The sequence below is a fragment of the Phoenix dactylifera genome, chromosome 5 (assembly GCF_051530095.1).
Source record: "Phoenix dactylifera cultivar Ajwa chromosome 5, Ajwa_hap1_PhDact_Kaust_v1.1, whole genome shotgun sequence".
NCBI classification, from domain to species: domain Eukaryota; kingdom Viridiplantae; phylum Streptophyta; class Magnoliopsida; order Arecales; family Arecaceae; genus Phoenix; species Phoenix dactylifera.
Genome location: NC_143194.1, coordinates 2110416 through 2136898, shown reverse-complemented (window position 1 = coordinate 2136898; position 26483 = coordinate 2110416). Strand labels below are relative to the sequence as shown.

The 26483-nt window shown below is 40.3% G+C and overlaps 1 protein-coding gene and 1 pseudogene across 3 annotated transcripts; one reads left to right on the top strand and one right to left on the bottom strand.

Moving 5' to 3' along the window:
* The first annotated feature begins 5210 nt into the window (after positions 1 to 5210).
* On the top strand, positions 5211 to 16399 carry TSK (tetratricopeptide repeat (TPR)-containing protein). Of its 2 annotated transcripts, none has more exons than XM_088721324.1 (20): positions 5211 to 5605; positions 6371 to 7168; positions 7854 to 8030; positions 8372 to 8463; positions 8619 to 8717; positions 8797 to 9281; positions 9382 to 9422; positions 9705 to 9977; positions 10541 to 10685; positions 11580 to 11699; positions 12569 to 12669; positions 12778 to 12901; positions 13078 to 13190; positions 13415 to 13526; positions 13999 to 14103; positions 14199 to 14265; positions 14371 to 14491; positions 14601 to 14774; positions 15622 to 15739; positions 15821 to 16399. In XM_088721324.1, the coding sequence occupies exons 1-20, from the start codon at positions 5330 to 5332 to the stop codon at positions 16327 to 16329; spliced, it is 4050 nt and encodes a 1349-aa protein (XP_088577450.1). In that variant the 5' UTR covers positions 5211 to 5329; the 3' UTR covers positions 16330 to 16399. The 2 variants fall into 2 exon arrangements, with proteins under 2 accessions (XP_088577450.1, XP_038985384.2); XM_039129456.2 differs by having other exon boundaries at positions 5228 to 5605; positions 10538 to 10685.
* A 549-nt stretch (positions 16400 to 16948) lies between these two features.
* Positions 16949 to 19834, bottom strand: LOC103712586 (subtilisin-like protease SBT1.5 pseudogene; annotated as a pseudogene). The gene has a single exon (XR_015986843.1). The product of XR_015986843.1 is annotated as a subtilisin-like protease SBT1.5 pseudogene (transcript).
* Between the last annotated feature and the right edge of the window lie 6649 nt (positions 19835 to 26483).

The following is a 26483-nucleotide window of genomic DNA, read 5'->3' as shown; positions in this document are numbered from 1 at the left end:
TTTGTTCACCTAACTATTTCCAAACATTTGCAATTGATTGTTGGGTAGGTTTTGTACATAGAGTCACAACGCCATCTTGTTAAACATGGTTGCGAAGGCGGGTTCCATACATTGGAAGAATTAATGAAATATTAGATATAAATGTTGTATAGTGCCCCAAGTTATAAACTTATAATGTCACCTATATTCTTGGTATTTTTGTTTCATATTTCTTTCTTTATATAACTAGAAGCAAATGCCAGTTATTACTTTCATGCAAGAACACTTATAATTACAGTGATAATTAATAAGAAAAATGGATTCAAAGAAAAACTTTTGTTGCACCATGCAAACATGAAACAAGTGTTGTAGACATCAAAGGAACCAGCAGTGCACGCTATAAGGAATGCCTTATAATTAATGAGATGCCTCTTATTTGGTTGGAGTTTTCAAAGGAGAGAAATGGAAAAGTTGTATTCTCATAGGAATATGATTCCTATATTTCATGGAAAAGTCTTTTCCATGAGGCGGGAATCACTTTATTTTTATTTTTTCCCAAAAAGACCCTTCAACATTAAAGAAGCATTAAAGAGACATTAAAGACTTAATTTTTATTAAGGGCATAATAGAAATTATACATAACTTTCCCAAAAAAGTGGATGGCCAACCAAACATAAGCACTTTATAAATTTGTCACTTTTCTATGGTCAACCAAACATGTCAAAAGTACCTTCCTAAGCATTCTCTTCCTAGAAATTTGTTTCCCAGAAATCATATTCATAGGAGGAAAAATGCTTTCCGTGAATCAAACGAGCCCTAAGTAGCAGTTTGTTCATTTATAAAGCTGGAATCGATGGCCCATCATCTTGGCTCTCAGAGACATCATAGAGATATGCTACATTGCACTTCCATCTAAAAAGAAACTCCATGCTTTCATTTAGAGAGGCAGTGACATAACCTTCTCACCCCTTCTTTATCTACAGTAAATGGCTAATTTTTAAGTAAGTGAGAGATGGAGGCTACATTTGGATCTGGAGATTTACCTCAGATATCATAAGGCAAGGATCTGATTGAAAAAAAGTACAGGGGTGGGGCAAGGATGTACGGAAAAAAGAGGTGCATGCATGGAATCTTGGGGTGAGAAAAAGGAGGAGATGGGAAGAGCAAAGAGACGAAGCTACGTGGGTCCCCGTCGGCTGTGGACAAGCGAGCCAACTTGGTTTCGGTGCCCCGAAACTATAGTTGCGTAGGGATCCGGCGATGGCACGTACATCTCGCGCACGATGACGTGCAATTTGCAGTACTGTAAAGTTCCGATAACGACGTTATTCAAACCTACATTTAAAAATTTGCCACCGTATTGTTGAAAATTTTGATGGGGCACCAAAGGACCAGCCTCAGATAGTTGTAGCAGCGGATCTCAGAGCAGCATAAAAAGACATCACCAACGTGAAATGAATATTAAGGATGAATTGCATCTTTTTTTTAAAGAAACTCAGCCACGATTATTGAATGGACTTGGAGCGAGGATCGGCGAGGGGGCAGAAATCTGTTGCTCAATGACATTCGCAGAATGGTAAGGGGCTGCAGTTTTTTTCAAGCCATGTATGTGTTTTGGAAGGCGAACAAGACTACAGAATGGATTGCCTCGAGAGGATTTGTATATGTAGCTGTCTTCACCACCTTTGCCTAGGGGTGGCAATCGGGTCGGGTCGGATCATAAACGGGTCGGGTCACATGCAAGTCGGGTCAGAAAATCATAAACCTGAACCTGACCTATTTATTAAACAGGTCAGAAATTACAACCTGAACCTAACCTGTTTATTAAACAGGTAACCCGACCCGACCCGTTCAACCTGTTTAATAAACAGGTAACCTGTTTACCCAACCCGACCCGACCTGTTTAACCTGTTTGCCCAATCTGACCCGTTTAACCTGTTTAGACCTGTTTAACCTGCCCAACCCAATCTGTTTAACCTGCCCAACCCGACCTGTTTAACCTGTTTAACCTGCCAACAGTTAAACGGGTTAAACGGTTTAAACGGGTCAGACATCTAAAATCCGTATCCGACCTAATTAATAAACAGGTTAAACGGGTCGACCTGTTTACGACCCGAACCTGTTTAGGCCAAACCCAAACCTGTTTATGGCGGGTCGAACACGGATCGGGTTGGCGGGTCGGGTCATATTTTGCCACTCCTACTTTTGCCCCACATCCTCTTTCTAGGCTCTTCCAGCTATACTCACGTTGTACTTAAAAAAAAGAGAAAAAAAAGGTCTAGCCCTTTCCTCGCCCCCAAGGCAGAGCCAAATATTTTTAAGCTCAAACTCAAAAATTAGGCTAGGTCTAATTAAGAAGTTGAAATTGCAAGCCTCAAATGGTTTTGATCTAAGCTAAGGTTGTCTAGGAGCTTGGTTTGTTCATGTAAATAGGTTCGAATTCGATTAGGTCTAAGGTTGATATATGTGGGTGCTTCCTTAGAGTAGGCCAGAGCATAATATTGGCTTGGTTCATGGATGCTGATTCGATTTCTATGATCTTTTGTGATCATGCAATTCAAACATATGGGAGTATCATAGATGGTTGGATACAATTGAGATAGGATCATGTCATGCCATTGTCTTTATTTGAAATGCTCGTACGAGGATGTAGGATTCCATCATTAATCCAACCATGTCGTGCACCTAATAAAGCCAACAAAAATGTAGAGCTGGTTGCTTGCAGAGGCTAAAAGTTGCTGCAACTGAAAGTCTCTCCATTTTTATGCGGACAGTTTCATGAGATCCGGTAAAGGAGCGTCGCATGGCACATTGCCTCCTATAAAATCCAAGTGGGTTAGTGTCGTATTGTGCTGGGTTGGCTTAGGTGAATTAATTTAGATAGAATTAGCTTAAGTAAATTACTAAATAGTAAAAAGGTTTCTGGCTTTTTTTTTTTTTAGGTCAATAAGGTTTGCTTGATTATAGCCAGATGCACTCATGCCGATTTTTACTCGGTAAGACTGTATAAGAATTCCATGCGAAGAAAGGATGGCAGCCTATCTATTTCGCCGCTTCAATTGTATCGGATTGAGTATAAGTTTAATTATTTCCCATATATCCAACATCAAGTTGGCATTTTGAAACCAACACAAATGTAGGCTTCCATGTTGAGTGAATCTAAAACTTTGCAACATTAGAAATACTAACCAAAAGCAAGTGATGACCATCATCATCGTAGAGATTTCACTATCGATCACCATGCAATCTAGGTTTGCTGAAGATATATATGCTCATCAAAAACATAATACACGTTTCAAACAAAAACAAATGATAATTAAAAAAATAAAAAGACAAAATTATAAGAGGAAATATATATGCTTCAAGAGATGGAGAACTGGTCTAAACTCGGACCAAATATCCATCCGATTTCCGACCCAACGGCTGAGCCGATGAGTAGGTTCATGTTATGGTTGATCAAATTGGACCTGACCGACCCAGTTTAATTTTGAGCTACTGTATCCACCATATCTATAGAATGGAATATTAGTAGGACAAAGGGAGGCGTGTGGCAAAAATTTACCTTTCAGTTTCAGCCTTTGGACTAAGTTCAATGAACTCTTCACTAGTATATTGTTATGAGACCTATTAATTATTATTAAATGCATGACTGTGACAGGTATTTTGGACCTTGTAGCCAACACCTTTCTTTGATCATGGTATGATTAAAGAATCGTTTGGGTCGCAAAAAACAACGAGAAAGGTGTGATCAACAAAAAAATAAAATAATATTTTTTGTTTTATTAGAGTTTTCAAAAAATAAAAAATAGTATTTTTATAGAAATAAAATTTTTATATTTTATAAAAAAAGTCATGAGGATATTAAAAAATTACTTTTTGTACTGGTTAGAAATTAGAATTCTTTGTTCTCCAACAATTCATGAATAATATAATAAAATAGTTTTTATTAAGAATATAATAAATATTTTATATAATTTTTTTAAAAAATAAAATGTTCCACAAAATATAACCTACTATGATATATGCCATTGTTTTTTTATCAACCAAATATATTAAAGTTATTTTCTCGAGCTTTTTTTTCTAGAAGCCTATGCTTGAATTCTGGATTTTTGGTTGCGTTTCTTTCTCTCTCTCTCTCTCTTACTTTCTGGATTCCTCCAGAGATAGCGAAGGCTAGAGGGGCATGACACGAAGCGACGCAGCTTCTTTCTTCTCCTTCCGGCAAAGATGCCTCAACTGGTATTTTGTACGTATATAAAGGTTTAGGGTTTAGGGTTTAGGGTTTAGGGTTTAGGCAAAGATGCCTAAACCCTAAACCCTAAACCCTAAACCCTAAGATAGAGAAGCGATGACAAGTGGCTGCTTCCCGCTCAGGATTCATTTGATTTGGTCAAAAAAAGAAAAAATATTTAGTTAAACTTTTTTTAAAAATAAAATATTCTTTTTTTATATAAATAAAATTATTATATTTTATAAAAAAATATTATTTTATATTTTATTTAAAGAAAAGTTCAAGCTAACTGATTTAAAGGCAAGTGCTAGCTAAAATACTAAAAATAGAGGCCGGCACATCTATAGTGCAATCATAAGTGAAGAAGATAAAAGGTATCAACCTAAGGCGAGATAATTAATGAAGGAATTTAAGGCTGATGATCCACTATTCACAATGTGGAAGAGATAGGTATATTACATACCTACCATGTATGATAATAATGGTATGCAGGGTACATAAGGCCAAAAACATTTGGTAAAATTAAATAGTGACACATATCTTATATTTTTCTAAATATAAAATTAAGTACTTAGTCTTATTTTTATGGATTTATATTTAGATTAGGCATATTTCCACCCAATGTGCTGGCCATCCTCGTACAAAGGGATAGAGGAAGGGAAACGTGACGGTTCCAATTTTGAGAGTACCATAAAGGCGAAGAACGCGGAGTTGCTTTGAGCGATCTTTTATTTTTTTAACTTTATTAAATATATTCATATACGTAATATATAAAATATCTGTTTTAGCTTAAAAAAAAAAGAAAAGAAAGAAAGAAAGAAAGAAAGAAAGAAAGAAAGGGAGACGTGACAGTATCATGAAGTCCGGTCGAACCAGAGAGGTCCCGTTTTACGGTTTCTAAGTTCTGGCGCCGGACCTGAACCAAGAAACCGGTTCACCGTCTAGACCGGGTCCAACAATATTATTTATATAAAGGCTCTAAGCACCTTTCGCTGGTCTCAGTGCACCCAAATAAATTCGATGCACAAAATTTGGCGGGAACTCGTCGCCTCTCTCTTTCTCTCCGACCCGACTCGGCGACTCCAAAGTTGAAACCCTAGCTCTAGGAGGACCGTGGCGATGGGGCGAGGGGAGGAGGAGGAGCTCCGGGCGGCGAAACGGGGATACCGTGATGCGGAGCGGGAGGGAAACCACGAGGAGGCGGCGCGGTGGGCCAACGTGGTGGGCGACATCCTTAAGCGCCGCGGCGAGTACGTGGAGGCCCTCCGCTGGCTCCGCCTCGACTACGACGTCTCCGTCAAACACCTTCCCCAGAAGCAGATTCTCCCCACCTGCCAGTCTCTCGGGGAGGTCTACCTCCGCCTCGACCGCTTCAAGGAAGCTCTCACCTACCAGGTACTCTGTTTTTTTATTCCCCTTTTTTTCTTTTGTTGATCGAATTTGAAATGATGTTGAAATTTATAAAGCCCCCCTTTTTTGGAATCTTGTTTCGTCGTCTGCGTTTGTTTATCAGGATTTGGTTGTTTTGTCTAATCAATGACTCCTAGATGTAGGAATTGCGGAGAAGTTGCATATGGTGAAGAACTTGCTAAAATCCAATCTTTTCTTCCTTGAATTGGGCTTCTCCAAAGCAGTTGTACTGAAATTACTCCAGTTTGTTCTTCACATAATTGGTCGAAGTCATCCTTGCAGCTAGATTCTCCATGAATGAATCATCATAAAATGCTTATTTATGTTAACCTCCTTCCTATATGTCTTTTTGAGGTTCTTTATATTCACTGCTATGTTGTAAAGATGAAAGTGACTGAAAAGTTGCATATTAAAGGGGTTTAAGCTCCCCTCCTCCCTACCTTCCTTTTTCTGCAGAAAGAATTAAGAATAAAATCCCAGGAGAGTCTTCTTAATTATTAATGCAAATATTTATACTAAAACCAGCAATTTCTCTCCACTCTTATAGTGGTCATACCTGTATTGAAGTAGAAAATTCTCATTTATTTGATACTTGATTGTGCAGTCTACCATTCTCCATATGCATGTAGTTTTCTCTGATATGCCTTCCATGTATCAATTTTGTGGGAGATTTCAGACTACATTTGCTTGAAATTAGCTTTTGTTTTGTAGCTTGATGCATCCAATTCTTGTTGTTTGCTTGAATTGCAGAAGAAGCATTTGGAACTTGCCAAGGATTCAAACGATCTTGTTGAGCAACAAAGAGCTAGCACTCAACTTGGTCGAACTTACCATGAGATGTTCTTGAGATCTGAAAATGACCATCATGCTGTGCGAAATGCCAAAAAGTATTTTAAGTTGGCGATGAAACTCGCACGAACACTTAAGGAGAGTTCTTGTGAAAAATCTTCTCTCTTTATTAAGGAATTCATTGATGCTCACAACAACATAGGTATGCTTGAAATGGACCTTGATAATTTGGAGGATGCTGAGAAGATACTTCTTCAAGGTCTAAAAATATGTGATGATGAAGAGGTTTCAGAAAATGATGATGGTCGCAGCAGGCTTCATAACAATCTCGGAAGTCTCTATATTGAATTGCGGGAGTGGAATAAAGCTAGAGAGCACATTGAGAAGGACATCTTAATTTGTAAAAGAATCTGTCATCCTCAAGGTGAAGCCAAGGGGTTCATCAATCTCGGGGAACTGCATTATCGAGTTCAGAAGTATGATGAAGCACTCCTTTGCTATCAGAAGGCACTTGACATTGCAAAGTGCATGGAAGATGAAGACACATTAGTTGGTCAGATCAATCAGAATATCCGGACTGTGAAAGAAGCAGCTAAAGTGCTGGAGGAGTTAAAAAAAGACGAGCAGAAACTCAAAAAACTGACAAGGACCACAAGCGAAGCCCGGGGCACATCAAATGAGAGAAAATGTCTGCTGGAGCAGAATGCATGTCTTGATTGTCTAATTGAAAAATGTGGCATGATATTTGCCTGGCCAAAAGTGAGTTTTTAATGTTGTCATAATCTTAATCTATCTTTGTTCTTTTTGTTCACCTGACTTTGTTGTTTCTTTATGCCATGGAAACCTTGCTTAAAGTCCTCAACTTCTTCTTGTATGAAAACAGTAAGATGTTTCTTAGATAGTTCTAATAGATATAAATTTGTCATGTTTCAGATAATGTAGGACATTGTTTCAGTTGCAAAATGAGAAGCCATGTTACCCTTGAAAGAAAGAAGATTTCATGCTAAGTATTATTCAAATCTTCTAAAATGATGTACTCTCTACCAAGGTTTCAATATTCTTGCAGATTGAGGTGATTGGAGATATTTGTTTGCATCAGCTGGATAATCATCTTACTAATAGTCAAGGATTCAAGAGAGATAGGTTGAATTAACATATTTGTGGTTTTAAGATGATTTAGGCACATAGACAATAAGCAGAAAGGTGGAGGTAAATTAATGAAAGGGATCATTTATATTTTCTCTGTCTTTGCCAATTAAAATGAAAAATGAAAATTCTTTTTTATTTCATTTGCTACAACATGGGCAACCTCAATATAATCAGTCGTATAGGACTTTAGCAGTCTATTGTGTAACATCAAATACTAATGCCGGAATAAAATGTGATTTTGGCTAATGGTTTAGTTTATCTAGAAATTTCTGATGTACCATGTTTTTTGATTTAGCATCAGGAATTTGCTAAAAGGAAGAAAAGGGTGGCGAGCGAACTTTGCGACAAGGAAAAGCTTAGTGATTCTTTTCTTGCCATCGGAGAGTCCTACCAGAAGCTCAGGAACTTTGGCAAAGCTCGGAAATGGTATATGAAGAGTTGGAATGGGTACAAGTTAATAGGAAACCTTGAGGTAAAATATATTAGGTTCTTGCTTGGAATAAAGAATATTATGTTGCACTAAATTATCTATGTTCAAGTGACGAACATTAAGCGCTTAATGTTTTGGGTAGATAATAGTATGTTTGAAATTGATAGCGTTCCTTGGGTGGCAATACTTTGTTGTATCACCAAAGAGGTGCACTTGGTTGTCTTACAACGCCCAGATGGTGCCCTGATCAATTTCTTTGTGCTCACTGGTGCTGCTAATGAGCTTTGCCACCTGACATTAAATATGCATCCATGTCTCAGACATGATAGAAAGAAGTATTTACACTGTCAGTTAACACTTATTTAATAAAATAATGATTGCAGGGGCAAGCATTAGCCAAGATAAATATTGGAGAGGTTTTGGACTCGTCTGGTGACTGGGCTAGTGCATTGGAGGCATTTGAAGAGGGTTACAGGCAATATTTCATTTCTTAAATAAACACTAAATTTCACTAAAATGGACAATATTTTGGAGCATAGGAGAAAGTCAATTGTTTAGTCTAAAATAGTCATTACTGCTGGTTTCTTCATGCTTTCTGTGCTATATTCTGAGGACTTGCTTTCTTTTCAGAATTGCAGTTCAAGGCAATTTACCATCTGCCCAGATGTCTGCGCTGGACAATATGCATTACAGCCACATGATTAGGTTTGACAATGTTGAAGAAGCCAGGTATCTTTAAGGGCATGCAGACTTATTGGTAGAAGAATGCTGTTCAGGCAAATTGCTTATTGAAGCATTTCTGCTGCAGGAAATTGCAGCATGACATTCGGAAGTTGAAGATTTTACTAGAAGAAGATGCATTGAGGAACAGGGGGAATGATTATTGCTCTGAAACTGAAACAGAAAGCGATGATGTATCTAATGATGTGCCTGATGTATGTGCTTCATCTGATATTAACAAGACTCCTACAATCAGGTCTAACCTGCTCACAAGTGGAGAGGAATCTTGTGAGGATGTTCCTCTTGCATCACTTATCCGCCGCAGTAAAAAATCAGCTAAGATCAAGATGTCTCAGTTGGATTCTGTTGGCAAGAAGGCCAAGATGTCTTGTCATCTGGCTGAGGCTTCCTCTAGAGATTTATACAAGTTGAATGATGATCAGCAGCCAGCTGGTCGTAAGCGTATTCGTGTAGTGATCTCTGATGACGAAGCTGATGAGACAGATGAGATCACTGGATCAGGAAGAAAGTTTCATAAAAGACTGGTTGAGGATGTTGCTACTTTTCAAGAAGGTTGGATTCAAGCAATTTGACTTCTTATATATTTAATTATTTGTTGAATGTTTTTTACTTTTTGCTTGATACTAAAAGCTCTTGTTCCTGTGATCCTCAGAAAACCACAGGGGTGAGCCAATTGGCACCAATGAATTTCAGGTAACTTTAATCCCATAAGCTCTTAATTCTAAGCTATCTCATCATTTTGTGCTTGTAGTGTGCCATTTCATAATTTGTTGCTTGTTTTATCTGTGACAGTTTGTTGTTGTGTCTGATAGGCATCTTTCACCTTAATTTATTGGTACTATGATAAAAGCCTATATTGTCTATTAAAATATTTTGTGCATTATGCTCACGAGACACAAGTTTTGTGTGGGAAATTTACATGGCTGTTGCCTACGCTGAAGCTCATGACTGTAACAATTGCTTTCCATTCCACAGGACGTTTCACATCCCAGTGCATCCAAAGATGTACTCAGTGCTTCTACACCTATCATTGAAGAAAGTATTTGTTCTTTCAGATCCAAAAGCCCCATGTTTACTGCTGATAATGGCACAGATTTTGGATCTTCAAGTGATGCAGGAATAGGCATTGCATCCAAATCTGCAGCAAGTGGCTCTAAATTTGATAGCGGTCATGTACCTGGCAGTCTTCCACAAAGAGAGAATGGTTCAGGATTCAATAACTTCAATCTATCTGAAGATGACAATAGTGTAAGCTTTATTATTTCCATTTATTGTTCTTTGTTATGTATCACTGCATTAACTGAATGTATATGTCACACTAACAAATTGCGTACAGCAAATCATGGCTATGGTGAAGGCTCTTCATGGCTTTGGTCGTTGACTTTTTTTGCCTAATAACAGTATTTGTCAACTATTAGAGGAAAATGTGCTGAAAATATGATTATGACTTTGGATGCTTTCAAAATTATTTTTTCCCTTTTCCCTATGCTAGCATATAATTCTAGGGAACTGATCTGATATAAAAAATCATATGTTCATTTGTGACATGGCTTGGAATGCACAAGATTTTGACTCCCTTATTTCTTGGTGATTTGGTCACATCAGAATAAACATCCTCATTTTTTGATTTGCATTTTTCCAATTTCTGTTTTTGTTTGTTTTTTACCCAAATGAAAGATTCTCTACTGTATTAGTGGATCAGTTTTACGAAGTCATGTTTCGTGGTACCTTTTCAAGTGTAATATGTCTTAGTTAACAATGTGTTCCAATGTTATTTATTAATCTTCACATGTCTGCTCAATATGCAGCAGTTCATCACATTTAAAATTGGTGATAAGTTAGTATATGTGGACATAAGTTCTTGCGATGATGGGGGCTATCTGAACATTGAATACATGAAAGCTGAAGTGGCATGTGTTTACTATCTTCAGCTCTCTGAAGAGAGGAGGGCCAAAGGTATGTTAGAAACTTCTATGGTCAAATTATATACTGTACCATTCTTATTGGCTTTAAAACCTTAATCTTAGTTGATAAGCCTTTATCACATTTATGTGGTTGGCTATGACAATCAAGACATGGTACATTAGATTCTACAGCCAGCATTATAGATTTTTTTTCATTTTGACTTTGAATTCCCCATGTAGTTCAATGAGAGCTTCAGAATGTTAATTCTCATTCTAAATTCGAAGAAGTAAATTGGAAACTGGAGTATGCAGCCTGATTTTACATTCTAATATGCGACTTGTGTGTTGTTTGTGCATTAATGGTACCCAAGGTGGAGAAAAAAGAAAAACGGCCTAGCTTCTTAGACCAACCTGAACTTCTAAAAATCCTTGTGTTCTCATCCTTTCTCAATTCATTTCTTCTTCATTCTCAACAGTTCATTATACTATTCACCATGAAGAGTAGAGGTGAAAGAGGATCCGTATTTTTTAAGCCTCGTTTTAATTATTAAACCATCTAAAGGATAGAGTATTTGGTCAACTTATAGGCGAACCCTCTTTTTTAATCCTTGTCGTTACACTAAACCATCTAAAGGGCAGAGTATTTGGTCAACTTGTAAGCTTTTCACCAAACTTCTATATACAGTACTAAATCTTCTTGCTTTCAACATTACTAGAAGTTCCTGACAGTATCATCATAGGCATTTCAAAATCAAGTTTCAGTTGAAAAAAACATTTAGCCAAACATTTTACTCCAGAATATATTTTGGTTTTGTTGTCGATCCAATATATCAAAAGGATTTCCTCAATATTGTTGTATATGTTCTTTAGATAATGGATGGTTTTATGCATGCTAAGTGCTGTCTAGAGTTCTACTTTGCTCTACTAATTAAGCTGCATGCTTTAGGATTGTTGCCTGTCATCGGACATCTTAAATGTTCCGGGAAATCTCTGGATCCTGAAGAGACAATTGAAGGTCTTAAGCATCTTGCTTGTGGAAAAATCTGGATTGATGTGGTTATCGATGGTAAGAATTTTCAAGATGCATTCATATTTCTTCAATCTATTGTTTTTGCAAATATCAAATTCTTGTGATATAATTCAGCTGCTGCCTACTAACATATGCATCTGAGACAGAGTGCAAAAAGTATGCATCGACCATGTAAATAACACACATGGCAAATAGTGCTCAGTATGTGCTAATCAAGGGGTACATTTTCATTTTCTCCTGTTAGTGGCATCTACCTTTGGTTTTGTTAGAAAGAGAATGACACTGAAAAATTCACTAAAGATAAAAGGGAAAGAAGTAATGAGGCACCCATTGTTCGGAGCAATGCATACTTGATACCATAGTTTCAAATCCCCGTGGGATATCTTGCTGGGTGCAGGGATGGGTCCAGTCCCAATTATCGGGATGAGACCATCCCACCATCATCCAAGTGTCCTGAACAGTGCTTCTTGGAACATCCCTGCCCCTAAGAGTCAGGATGGGGCGCAACTGCAGTGTGTCCCATTCCACAGAAAAACCTGGACAGTCCCATCCCATGGAATTTTAAAATCTTACTCCATACTAGGTTTGTGTTTATGTCAACAACAAACTGATTGACGAGTAAAGGAGATCTCTTCTTAGACTTTCGTGAGGTATCACTTCTTTGAGACATGTTTCTCTTTGGTCTTTTGTCATCTTCTAGCTTGATAATATTGTCATAAAACAGTTCAAATATCCGTCCACTTCCTGTTTCTCAACAAAAAGAGGATCTGTTAAGTTCCACCATTGAGGTTTTATTAAATATCATTTACATTTGCATTCTATAATTTTTCAATAACCATATATTCTTTTTCTTTCGTCATGGTTACGGAACACGGCCTATTTCTAATGTGACTTATACTGCAAAGGATGGGTTCCAAAACGCCTTATGAAGTTGTATATTGATTACTGTGGGAAGTTATTGGAGGCACCCAATATGAAATTGCTGAAAAAACTATATAATCTGGAGGTAATTTCTTTCCAAAACTTCAGTATAGTTCGTTATTTTAAGTAATTGTTATCTGTTCATGCGGCTGATAAATCAAAATTTTCAAATTGTCTTATTTGTTTAAATCAGGTCTCGGAGGATGAGGTCATAGTATCTGACTGTGGATTGCAGGATTTTTCGATTTCACCTTTCTTAAAAGCAATGCAGGGTCACAGAACAGTTGCAGTATTGGACATCTCTCATAATTTGTTAGGTATAATGCTATCTATTGCATGTAAAATATAATCTCTTCTATGCCTGTTCTGATCTTAAAGCTTGAGACTGGAGATATGCCATATCTTCTAACCACATGCACCGGTACACAGTCTCACACACTGATTAGTCCTGGAATTTCCGAATAATACTATTGCTTGATTTGATATTTCACAGGGAATGAAACAATGGAGAAGCTTCAACAAATATTTACATCATCAAGCCAGAAATATGGTGGTTTGACATTGGATCTGCATTGTAACCGTTTTGGTCCAACTGCTTTATTCCAGGTTTTCCTTTCGCTTTCTATTAAATGCAGCTGCCCGATGGACTACTTTTTTTTTCTTCTCCCTTAAGAATGCAAAGCTTGTAAAATTTTTTAGAACCATTTTAAATTTGGGATTGTGAAATAGATTTTTTCTAATTATGGTGATTTTTTATTGAAATATTAAGTATTTAACCAGAGGTTGATTTCTCTTATATTTCAAACACAAATTTTCTCCTCAATTGACAGATTTGTGAATGCTCCGTCATGTTCTCTCGATTGGAAGTGCTTAATCTGTCTGAAAACCGTCTGACAGATGCATGCAGTTCATACCTTGCCACCATCTTGCAGAATTGCAAAGGTGTGCATTGCTATCAATTGCATTTTCTTATCTTGTCGGTGTTTAATATTTAGAGGTGATCGAAATGCAATTCGGCTGAAACATGGTGAGGCAGCGTAGATGAAGTGTTGCCCACGGAAATAAAGGGAAAGGTAGAAAAGAGAGATACTGTGGAAGTAAATTCCAAAAATGACTTGAAAATTTCCTTGTATTGTAATGCCTTATAAAGAGATACCAGATAGAATTGGACTTTCGTGCGACTTTTGGTTCTTTAACCAGAATAGTCTCCAGATAGTGATGCAATTTAAATTTGCTATATGGAGCTTGTAATGAGTCATTTAAGCTCCCTCCATTAGGCGGTACTGGTCATCAATATTAATATGGTTAGCGAAGGAATTTCTTCATCAGCTGGCATTTGCTCTTTTTAACTCTTTTAATTTACTCTGTTACATAAGTCTCTAACTTAAAATCAACTTCTTATTTTTGTTTGCAGCACTGTACTGCTTAAACATAGAGCAGTGTTCTATCACATCTAGAACGATTCAGAAGGTTGCTGACTCACTACATGATGGATCTGTCCTTTCGCATCTCTCATTAGGTATTGCTTGTGATGCTTCTGTTAAAGTTTGAGCTCAATTTATTTAATTATTTAGTTCGAATTGCTTATATTTTTTTTATCTGTATGTCTAACAGGAAAGAATAATCCTATATCTGGAAATGCAATGGTTAATCTACTTTCCAAACTTTCTTCTTTAAACCGGTGAAAAATCTAACTTTGTTATCATTTTTTTTAAATGATTTTTTGCTTGATAATTCCTGAATGTTTCGCAAATGGGAACAAATGCATCAAATTTTTTGCTTGTAGATTTTCAGAACTAAGCTTGACTGGTGTAAGACTGAACAAGACTATGGTTAATAGCCTCTGCCAACTTGCTCAATCCTCAAGTCTGTCAGGGTTGTTTCTTGGACGAACATATATTGGAACCGTGAGTGAACTTTCTTTGCATAGTTTACCCTCTCAGAGAGTACTATTTACCTTTAACAATCAAGCTGATTTGCGTATATATCTGAACTTACATATTGCATGTATTGCAGGACGGTGCTGTAAAGTTAACTGAGGCATTATCCAGTGGGCCTCAAGAGTTGGTGAAGTTAGACCTATCATATTGCGGGCTGACGTCTCATGATTTTACAAAAGTTTGTGCAAATCTTGCTGTCATTGGTGGTATAATCGAATTAAACCTTGGAGGAAATTCCATTGGTCAAGAGGTTTGTTGTTCTATCCTTCCTTGAAAATAACACAGAATGCATTATCTTACAAGGTTGATTCTTCGCTTAAGCCATTTTTTCCAGCTTAAGATCACAACTGTAGATGCTGCATGCATAACAGATATTTGTTACAACCTTACTCTTGGATATATAGCTATGTACAACATGAGAATATTTCATCCAAAAATTTGAAGAAAATGTGATGTTGGTTATTCAATGTGCAATGCAATTCTCGTCACTTGAGCCAATTAGTGTTTTAGCATGCCTTAATTATGTTGATTTCAGGGGTGAACCAAAAATTTTGGCATCCTCTGCATTAATCTGTTTGATATTCTGCTGTTCTATCATGATATTTATAAGTTTGATTATAACTATGCTAATCAATCAGTGCAAATCTTTTACTAATCGTGATACCCCATACCCCCCCCCCTCTCCCTCCTCCTCCTCCCAAAAAGGATTCGGTGTTTGAATTTCCTCTGTAGTGACATCCATGTGGGTTTTGTCATGTTTAGATGAGCTCCACTAGCATAGTATTATAAGTTGAAAACCATGGTTATAGATATCTCCAGACACTGATGAGTGATTGAAGCTTTATACATGCTAAATTACATAACATTTAAGTCCAAGCTTGCAGTTTCTAATTAGAATAACTATATGGTCAGCGCCTTATCTTTGTAAACGGATATCCAATCCCTCACCTCATGATGTCATGAACAAGGCTTATAGCTTGCTTGCAGGCTTAGACCAATCTAGTACTACCTAATGTGAGAGAGAGACATTTATTTATTCTGCTCTTTTAAACTTGAATTTGTGGTTATTTCTCCTTTCACCCTATGCATGGAAGCAGGTCTGTGATGCTCTGGGATCAATTCTTGTGGATCCTCAATGCAGCCTCAAATTTCTCATTCTCAACAAGTGCCATCTCGGGTTGGCAGGAATTGTTCGAATTGTTCAGGCACTAGCAGGTCATGAAACATCTTGACCTGTTCCTTTCGAACCATCTATCGTCATCAATCTCCTCTGATTATTTTGTCGACTGTTCACAGATAATGACTCGCTGGAGGAGCTTCACTTGGCTGAGAATTCTGAGGTCTGCAAGGAAAGAACCTTGAAGTATGATTCAATGATGCAAGGGAGCTCAACTCCTGCAACCCAAAAGCCTGATGTAGCTGAAATGGCTAATGCAGTTGATGCAGTGAATGCTGGGCGCACTGGGATTGAAGTTGCCGATAGCGAAGATGAGATGATCAAGGAGGAACTTCCCACCTTGTCCGGGCCCGATGGAAGCTGTGCAAGCAGCTGTCAGAGGAACCCGTATGGGGGTTGTCAGCTGATTCAAGAGCTATCCGAGGCCATTGCTTTGGCCAAGCAATTGCAGCTGCTTAATCTCAGTCAGAATGGATTCTCTGAAGAAGCTATAGAATCGTTGTATGCTTCATGGTCGAGTTCTAGATGTGAAGCTATGGCTCGCAAGCATGTTAGCAAAGACTTGATCCATTTTTCGGTAGATGGAAAGAGGTGTTGTGGTGTAAAGCCTTGCTGTAAAAGAGATTAAAGGGTTGTTCTTCGGTGAAGTCCTCTTGCTTATTTAAAGGAAATAAAAACTTCTTGTCCCAGTATTTTTTTAGTATTCGGCATCCTGGAGCTTCAGGTGATAGGTTTCATCTGTGAAAATAATTATATAGTTTGTTAATTTCTCATAGTCCTTATTCAGGTTTTTTGGTAGGTTGAGTTTGACGCGGGCTAAATCTACCCTGGATTGCATAGATCTCTACATCCAATTCTAGATCCATATTAAAATCCTAAGCGTGATCCTTGGCTCAAAGTTATTCAGGTCCTTTTTTCCCCCCAACATTTTAGGCCTGGATCTTTCTGGGTTGGAATTGGCATATTGGTATCATCTTATTACATAAATGCCTTTAAACTTTAGAATATTATGGATAAGAATCAAAGGAAAACTTTCATCCATTTTGAGCCTAAACCATTCCATCCAGGAGTGCATTAAGATCCAAAATCCCAAGGATAACATCCGGTCCAAGGAAATCCCAATAAAGTCACGCTACCAATAACTGTTGCAGGTACCAACACATCCGTTTCACGCTCACTCCCAAGCAAATAAAAGCCCTCCCAAATACCATGCACATGCCTTTGTCCGACGCACCGAAAGCAAGATGGAATACCAAGACTGCGTGTAATAATAATTTAAACAAGTACATGACAACAAGAAACATGCCCCCAAACATAGTCACTGATGGTCCCCAAAACCTTATGTCTAGCATTTTAGAACCACCATTACCTCTTTCCTTCCATCTCATCACTCTTCTTTGATGTACACAGTGCTCTTATGCTCTCTTCGAAGCTAGAAGCCACACTGTCAACATTATTACACACACACACACACACACACATATATATATATATATACTTAAATAAACCCTTTTAAAACCCTTTGGCTTGGCTTCAACAAAAAAAGGGCATTACAAAAACCCTAGGTAATTCTTGCAACACTTCTAAAACCCTGAGCAAGGGTTCGTTCGGACTTGCATCAAAACAAAAGCGTCTCCTTTGCTTCCAAGGCCATCACAGAGGTGCCTGCATTGTGATCACAATGGGGCTGGCCACAATATGCCTCCCGTCACTCCATGTCAGCGCGCCGCTCCTCACACGCAAGCTCCCCGGCGGCAGCTTCTCCTCCACCACCGCCGCCGCCTTCACCCTCAGAATGAAGCTCAGCTTCTGCCCTGTCCTCCGAAACACCAGCTCCTTCGGCTCCACCGTCACCGTGCTCCCCTCCGGCGCCCTCACCGATGCCCGATACACTGCGCCGCCCCTCGCGACGTTCCTCACCGTCCTTATAAAGTGCGTCGACATCCTTTTTCCACTCCCATTATCGACGAACACCGCTGCGAACGACGGGTAGTTCAAATTTCCGGCGTGCCCGGCCTTCCTTGCGCCGCTGCAATCCGCCGCACGCCTCGTGATCGACCTGATGTTCTGCTGCGTATAATTCAAATTGCAGAGAAAATTCACGTAATCCAGCAACGAGACGTCATAGATTAGCCCAGGGTCCATAGCTCGTTGGGGGTCGACATGGCCGGAACCGAAGTCGAAGACATCGGAGGAATTCCCGGTCGACTCGTCCAGCATTGTCATCTTCCTGTTATCCTTGGTGTAGGCGGTGGTCATCAGTGCGGATTTGACCGCCGCCGGGCTCCACTCCGGGTGCGCGGCCTTGAGAAGGGCGGCGAGCCCGGACACGTGGGGGCACGCCATTGATGTGCCTGATAGGATGTTGAACTCCGTCCGCCGGCGGTCTGAGGGGATCCCGGCGGGACCGACGCCGTCGGGCCACGCGGCCAAGATGTTGAGCCCGGGGGCTATGAGGTCCGGCTTCAGGATCTCCGGTGACTGGGGGTTCGGTCCCCGGGCCGAGAAGGAGGCGACCACCGGCGCCGGCCGGACCCCCAGGCGGGTCCCGTGGAAGAGGATGGCGGCCGTGGCCGGGGAGTGGAGGGTGGCGGCGGCGATGTACTTGCGGATCTTGTCACCGGCGGCAGCGCCGACGGCGGCGGCAGGGAGGACGTGGCAGTCGGCGACAAGGCCCTCGCCGTCGAAGACGCCGTTGGCGAGGATCATCCCGACGCCGCCGGCCTTGCGGACGACCTCGCCCTTGGCGGCGCGGGAGTTGACGCCGCGGTCGCAGACGACGATCTTGCCGCGGACGGCGTCCCGGTTGAGGGAGTCCTCGAGGCAGAGGGAGGACGAGTAGCCGTCGCCGGCGCCGCCTAGGGAGGCGGCGGCGTAGATCAGGGGGTAGAGGCGGCCGGGGGCGAGACCGGGGCCGCCGGAGACGCTGACGCCGGGGAGGATCCGGCCGTCGCCGAGCTTGACGTCGGCGGGGAAGTCGCGGTCCATGGAGCCGGCACCGACGGTGGTGACCCAGGGGGCGACGTTGGTAACGGTGAGGCCCCCGGGGCCACCGTTGCCGGCGGAGGCGGAGACGAAGATCCCGGCCTCGGCGGCGGCGAAGGCGCCGATGGCGATGGCGTCGAGGTAGTAAGGGACGACGGCGCCACCGACGGAGAGTGAAATGACGTCGACACCGTCGGCGACAGCGGCGTCGAAGGCTGCGAGGATGTCGGAGTCGAAGCAGCCAGCGACCCAGCAGACCTTATAGGCGGCGAGGCGGGCCTTGGGGGCCATGCCGGCGGCGACGCCGCGGGCGTAGCCGAGGGTGGAGGCCGGGAAGACGTAGCGGCCAGCGGCGATGGAGGCGGTGTGGGTGCCGTGGCCGTCAGTGTCGCGCGGGGAACGGAGCTCGGCGGACTCGTTCATGCGGCCGCTGGTGGCCTCGTATCCGCCAGAGAAGTAGCGGGCGCCGACGAGCTTGCGGTTGCAGGCAGTAGCGGGAAAACCAGCGCCGGGGACGCAGGCGCCCTTCCACTTGGCGGGGACGGGGCCGAGGCCGCTGTCGGAGAAGCTCCGGCGCTCGGGCCAGATGCCGGTGTCGATTACTCCGACGACGAGGTCGGAGCCAAAGTCCGTCTCGGCGAGGAGGCCGGAGCGGTCGGAGGAGAGGAGGCCGAGGAAGCGAGGGGAGCGGGTGGTGAGTGGGCGGCGGACTTGCTCCGGGAAGACGGCCACGACACCGGGGAAGGAGGAGAGGGTGGCGGCAGCGGCGGGGGAGAGGCGGGCGGAGAAGCCGTGGAAGACGGAGGAGTAGGTGTGGATGAGGGGGCCACCGGGGGTCCAGGAGCCGTCAGCGGAGCCGGAGACGGTGGCGACGGTGGTCTCGTACCAGTGGGAGTGGGTGGGGAAAACGGACGGCTTGGCGTCGCGGTCGACGCGGACGATGTACGTGCGCTTGGCGCCATTGCTGATGTCGTTGGAATCGGCGGCCAAGATGCAAGGATGGAGCAGTAGGATGCGGAGGAGAAGGGTAAGGAATAGGAATCGAAGCTTTATTTCCATTCTAAGAGAAAGGAAGGAGGGTAGAGGGGAGAGTGGAGTTTGGGGGAGGAAGGATAGGATCCGTGGCTTTATATGTGGCAGCAGTGGTGCTGGCACTGTGGGACGCTGATGGTCTCTTTGGTTTTGTTAGTTTACTATTACCTTTTAAAAATAAAAAAAATATTATTTAAGTTTTTTTTTCTTTCACATTAAACATTATTCAAAGAGTGTGACTGCTGTCTCTAATATGGACGGCATATTAATATAATATATATTATGGAGATTGGATATTAAGGGATTGCAACTTTCCCCACGTCCCATATGTCCCACAAATTTGACAATATGCATACCCTAACCAAACTCTTTTAAGTGCATATTAACCATGATATGGAGATTCCCACTTCTCATAGCTATTATTGTTCTAATGATAAATCAAAAGTTTAGAGAGTCATCAACAAATTTCATGTTATGCGATTAACCATCTCTGCACAGATAAAATTATCTCTATTTTAATTTGAGAAATGAGGATGCTAGGTCAAGATCAACTTGCATCATGGACCGTTCATGGATCGCATAACTGATCCTTTACAATAATACAAATCTGCTGCATCGGTGCCCATCATGCGATTCACCGATGAATTGCGAGCCACCACCAAACCTCTCTATTTGGGCATCAAGTTGAACAGAATCTTGGCTTGAGGATTCCACCATTCAAATTCAAAGTCTCTAGCAAATGAGATAGGGATGCCAACTATTTGACCTAATTCTTGCTAATCTAATGAATTTTGACAAAATTTATAAAAGAAACACACTCCTGCAAATTGGATGTGCAATGTCATATTATATAAATAAGAGATTCAAATTGGAGGACCACGACCAATCGACCATCCATAGTATATCTCTCATCTAATACACATGCCAAATTCTATTTGATTATAATTGTAGCCAGTAATTCCTTTTGCAGTCATTTAGAGTCAGGCTTAGACATTATTATTTGCGACAAAATCTCATTTTTAGTTTGATCAAATAAAAATAATCATGGTAGAAGAGATTATGATTAGTGTAATGGTGGCAACAAAGTGTTACAATGGATAATGATAAATATAGATGGTAGGAGAATACAATAGACAGATAAGTAAAATTGGTTAAGAGCTTTGGTGGGAGATAATGGAGGACATAAGTTTTTGCACAAGATGGTGCCTATTTAAGTTGATCATAGTTTTGTATTTGGACTTGATCGTTACTCACCATTTGTAGATGTGTTTCAAGTCACATGCAATTTTACAAGAGTTAAACCTAGTATAATTAAAGAATCTATTATATGTTTGCAATCATTTATGAGATGCAATTCTAATTGCCATTATTACAACATATTGGATGGTCGACTGTAGATTTGCTACACTCATTTACACTGCTACTGAGAAAAAAAAAAGGAAAATAGCCTGGTGCATTCTTAGTAGTATCAAGTGACTTCAACAATAAAGGAATAGCTTAATCAATAATTGGGACAGTGAAGGAAGAAAAATAGAATTGAAAAAGCAAGCTGAACTTATTCGCTTCACCTTATTTCTAATGTTTCCTACGTAGATATCCCTCTCCCAAATACTCATAGAGCATATTTGGTTAGAAAAAGTTGGACTCTGAAATAGAAATAAAAATAACCGACTCCCATTCCAACCATTTGGTTGGAGGGAGTCCCATTCACATTTCAATATAGGAGGAAATGGAAATACCCCAATCCTCTCCAAAATTCAATTTCTATTCTTTTTTAGTATTTAAATTTTATTTCGATTTTGATTTCGGTCATGAACCAAATGAATCGGAAAATATGGTCATTCCAATTCTGATAACGAATCTACAAACCTAACTAATCTCCACGATAGTAAACAAGAGATTTTAATAGCAAGAAAAAGTTAGCGCCATCTAAATGCTCTATTTGACTCCAAAAATAAGCTTGTAGAGCCCAACTTATCTTTTGTTTCCTTTTGTTTTATTAAAACCTTAATTGAGGAAAGAAAGCAAAAAATTTCTAACCATAAGTCCTCCCATTCACAACCCTATCCAGACAACAGCCAATACCAATGCTGTGGATTGCTGCCGATCAACAGGAGTATACGTACTAATGTGTACAAGATTTATGAGAGAGGACGTCCATCACATCAGACGGTCTCAAATGCAGCCAAACACATGCCACGTGTCCTTCTGATGGTGCTTCCACGCTCCCACTTCGATGGGGTCCATCGTCCACTTCCTGCTTTAGATTTTAGTAAGACAGTAGACAGTAGGAGCAGCAGAGACGCGTGCGAACCGCACGCGTCTTGGCTGGCATCGTTATGCGGCCCTCCGCGTGGGCCCCCACGTGCGCCCTCTCCCGTGACTCCCGACAGACGCGTACCGCTGTATGCATCCCAGCCGTCCGTTCCCCGGCGATCATCATATGATTTCCGGATTTTGAGAGGACCGTGGAGAGCATGCAATATATCAGGACCGTTCGTAGGTGCAGGGTCCATCAAATACGGGGCTCATCCTTTCGTTTTGGTCCCATTCAAATTTGGAGGACCCTGGAAGGGTGTGCCAAAAATTCCATGAAACAGTGTCCAAAAGTTGTCTTTATTGGATTCTCTGCATCTGTTTGAGTTTTTGACTGTACAAACTTTTGCATGAAGTGATATGTCTATGGTTATGATTCCATGATATATGTGAATGCTTTCCCCTGGAATCAAGCTTTTTACTGTTCTTTGAATTTTTGAATTTTTTCACAAGAGGAATATTTAAGAGACTAAAAATATTTGGGTGTTCCTTGTCCATTTTGATGAAACATTAACACATTAAACAAGATTTTTGGGTAAAACAACCATTTTTTTAATAACTCATTTTTTATCTCTCAGTTTTATCAAAAATTTTATGGATAACAAGCAAGCAAATGTTCATTAAGAACTATTATTTTGTGTGAACATGTTTTACTTCAATTTAACAACTAGGAAAATATCACAAGCAGTCTCTCTTTCTGTGTATTTCGTATTCTTTTGTAACCTAAATCATGGAAAAAGAGCATTAGCAAAGTGCCATACCGGTAAATAATATGGAAAAAAGTGATTCTTTAAATATTTTGTTAAAATTGCATAAGATGTTGTATAGCTCGCTGATAGCATATTATAGAGTAAACTACAAAGATCACGATGGTTGTCGATAGTCGAAATTAGGTATTCGACCATATGAAGTGAGGTCACATGGTGAAGGAAACCTAATAAAGAAGAAAAGGAGGGGGAAAATTCTTAAAAAACTGAGATATGCAAGTAATGAACTTCCTCAATGGCACTATCTAGAGGATAAAAGAGCCCGAAATGATCTCTACTTATAAGATGAAGGGTTCTGTTATCTATTCTTTTGTCTCATTTCTATTAAAGGTGACAACATCTAGTATTAATATTAATATTTAGTTCCAAATATGGTCTCCATAGTCTATTTTTGTTTATATTCACTCTAGATTATGCAAACCTAAGTCGGCTACTGCAGCACGCGGAAAGCACTTGAAAGGAGCTTACAGTAACCTTACAGTTATAAGTGCTTTAGGAGAACTTCAGTAACCTTACAGTTAATGAGCAATGGACAGGATGCAGCATCTATGGATAAAAGATGACTGAGGATATCAATTTGGTTCTCTCCCGCATCTCAATCAATTTGATATCCACCATATAGATGCTTTATTTTTCTGGTCTAGGAATCTCTCAAGTGTGAACTATTTGTCATCTACAGAAATTTAGAATCTTTTTTTCTCGAGCCGTATGAGGAGAAAACCTTCTATACGTTTCTAGAAGGGGCATTGTTTATTTACATCTATTCCAATGAGCCATCTACTGAATCATAAGAAGTTCTGGTTCTGGAGGTATAATATCGACCACTTGATATCCATCCAAGAGGATGCCCAACCTGGTATTAAAGGAGTAGCTCAAGTTTTGCTGATGAAGTGCATGGAGTTAGGATCTTAGCAAGCTCAAGAGTTGGCATGGGATTCAATCATCCAATGCTAGCTAATACCATGTACAGATCAGGGTCTAGCAGGGAACATTGTAGCTCAGTTAAACTCCAGAGCCCTCTTGTGTGTCATTCTCTGCTAGCATGCTAAAAACCATGTTAAACTTCATATACAAGCACTAGCAATTGCATTAGCATTCATTTGGTTAGACCCTTGATACACTTTTGACAAGAGAAGACAAGAATCCCAGATGCCCTAGGTGTGGACAAGAGAGGCTTTCCAAAAGGAAGAGAACAAGAAAGAAGGAAAAAGATAAAGGGAAAGCGCGTGCAGGGGCCAGGACTTGGGGGGAGATGAAATATTGAGTAAGGGGGATAGGTGTAGGTGCATGCATGCGATTATTAGAACTCCTTTTTGCGCGAAAGAAGGATGCACCTTCCTACGTGCGAACCTACTATTGGATCATACAATAATCGCTTCGAGATTGTGTAGATGAAGGAGGTTGGAGGGCTTGAAGATATGCATAGGACATAATCCGACAGTCGATGTTGCAAAAGAAGATCAACCATTCTTTCATCTAAATGAGTCTAGCCAGCCAAAAAGTTAGTGTTGGAGAATCCAGAGTCTCTTTTTTGGGGTCATATTTTACAATATCTGTTCATCCTATTTGCTCTCTAACTATGGTTACAGATCTTGCTCCTAGGTTTTGACCGGGAGTAGAATTTTTGAAGAGCTTTTGTGATTCCAATGGATTCTCAAACCAGAATTATATTTCAAAAAACTTGCCATGGTTGTGTGTGTTAACTGAAGAAATTTGACCAACATATATTAAAAAGATAATAAAGTCATTATGATATTTCTATGCAAAAAAAAGACCATTGTAACGTGGTATAATCAAAATTCTTTAACTTTATTAGAAGTTTATTTTCATAATGAACAAAAGAATTGTTAATTTGCAAAAATCTGGAGTGACTCATTGCTATGATGTGCATATATGTATTTTGGCAGATGAGCATTCAAAGTGGAGCCTCTGCTTTTCCAGAGCAAGGCAGTGAAGCAGTAGAGAAGGGAAGGGAACACATTTGGAGACAAATGCAGTGGGGATGGGTATATGGTAGAAAGATGAATACATGAAACTAGAGTAACAGAAGCAGGTGGAAGAGAAGTGAAGGTAAATTACTGTATGAGGCCAAAGGTATAGAGTGGCGAGATGAATAGAACAGAGGGTAGAGGCCCCTGTGGTACCCTTCTAGAGGACTCTGCCTCTCCGACACCAGATTGAATAATAATTTCTCTGCCTGGTACGGTGTATCCCCCACATCATTCATCTCTTTAATGAGCAAATCTAGCCAAGTTTCAGAGCCTTGTCGATGATAGTAGTGCCCACTTCTCCTCACATTTAAACAGACCCCAATGATGATACTTAAGCACATTTGGTGTTTTTTTATTTTTTTTCTTTCTTTTTTATTTTTTATTTTTTATTTTTATTTTTAGGAAGAGAATACTGTTGTCATTGAATAATACCTGTTGCCGCCGATCCCGGAACGCCAAGATGGGCCACTTCCGTGAACCTATAAGACGGACGGCAAGAGTCAAAAAAACTCGCCAGATTAGCTCCAACCGAGCCCTCCAATATTTTCGAGGAGGATTTTTCTGATAGGAAGAAATGGAGAGTGAAAAAAAAAATAGTCATGCCGGAATTAAGGAGTAAGGAAGTGTTCTTTTTTTCCTCTTTTTCTCTTTGAGATCCCACATTTTCGATAAATCGTACCCCAATAACAATAAACTCTAGGCCGTACTATAACAATCTGTTAACATGGTGCAACAACCTAGAGACAAGTTATAATGGCATCGCACGTGATGAAATTGCTGAAACTATACAAACATTTAGGCAGAAGGGTCAAACCCGCCTTTGCCATAAAAAGAGAATGCTCAGCTCAGGCCCGTCACCAAGCTGACCGATCATTAGATTAAGCTGAGGTACCTTGGCTGCCTCTGATTTGCTTATCCTAGCTTTTCTGGCCGGCTCGAAGGTCTGATGAACCCTAACAACACTCACGTCAGACATCTTATTTGTAATTGGTAGGAACTTCATGATCAAGGAATTATTCATGAGAAAAACCAACCCATTTAACTAATTGCTTGAATGAATGCTTTATTCTATCAAAAAATACAAAGATGAATGCTTTACGAAAACAAGTTGATGATTGAGAATATTCTCGATTTGTGTAGTTAACAGTCGACATAAGAATAGACCTTCACCTACGGTGACCATTTTCTGTGTCAGAATTGAAGCTTTATTCCGTTGGTATGCCCAACATAGCCTAATAATTATTTTTTCTATGGTCGTGGAAGCCAAACCACTCTTTTCCTCTTTTTCTTCTTTTTCTTTTTTTTTTCTTTTTCTGTTTCAATAAGACAAAGGCCTTTTCCAACATCATAAAGAATTACTTTAGAACAAGAACAAAACTCCGTGCCAAACAGACCTCTACCAATTTGATGCAACCAAAGGAAAAGATAATCATTACCAAAAAGAATAATCCGGTATAACTTGTATGCCACCACAAACTCATTTGCAAAGAAGCAGAGCTAACATCCAGTGAGATAAATTATAAGTTAGTCACGCAACTAAGACCCATCGCAATTTGGAATCCATCAAAAAAGGGTCTCTTCCCCTGGCTGCAATGTCAAAAAGTCAATGGAGATAAAGAATGATAGCACTGGTCCAGTTGGATGAGAAAATAAAAGTATAAGCATCAGCTTGGATTGTGGAACAATGTTTT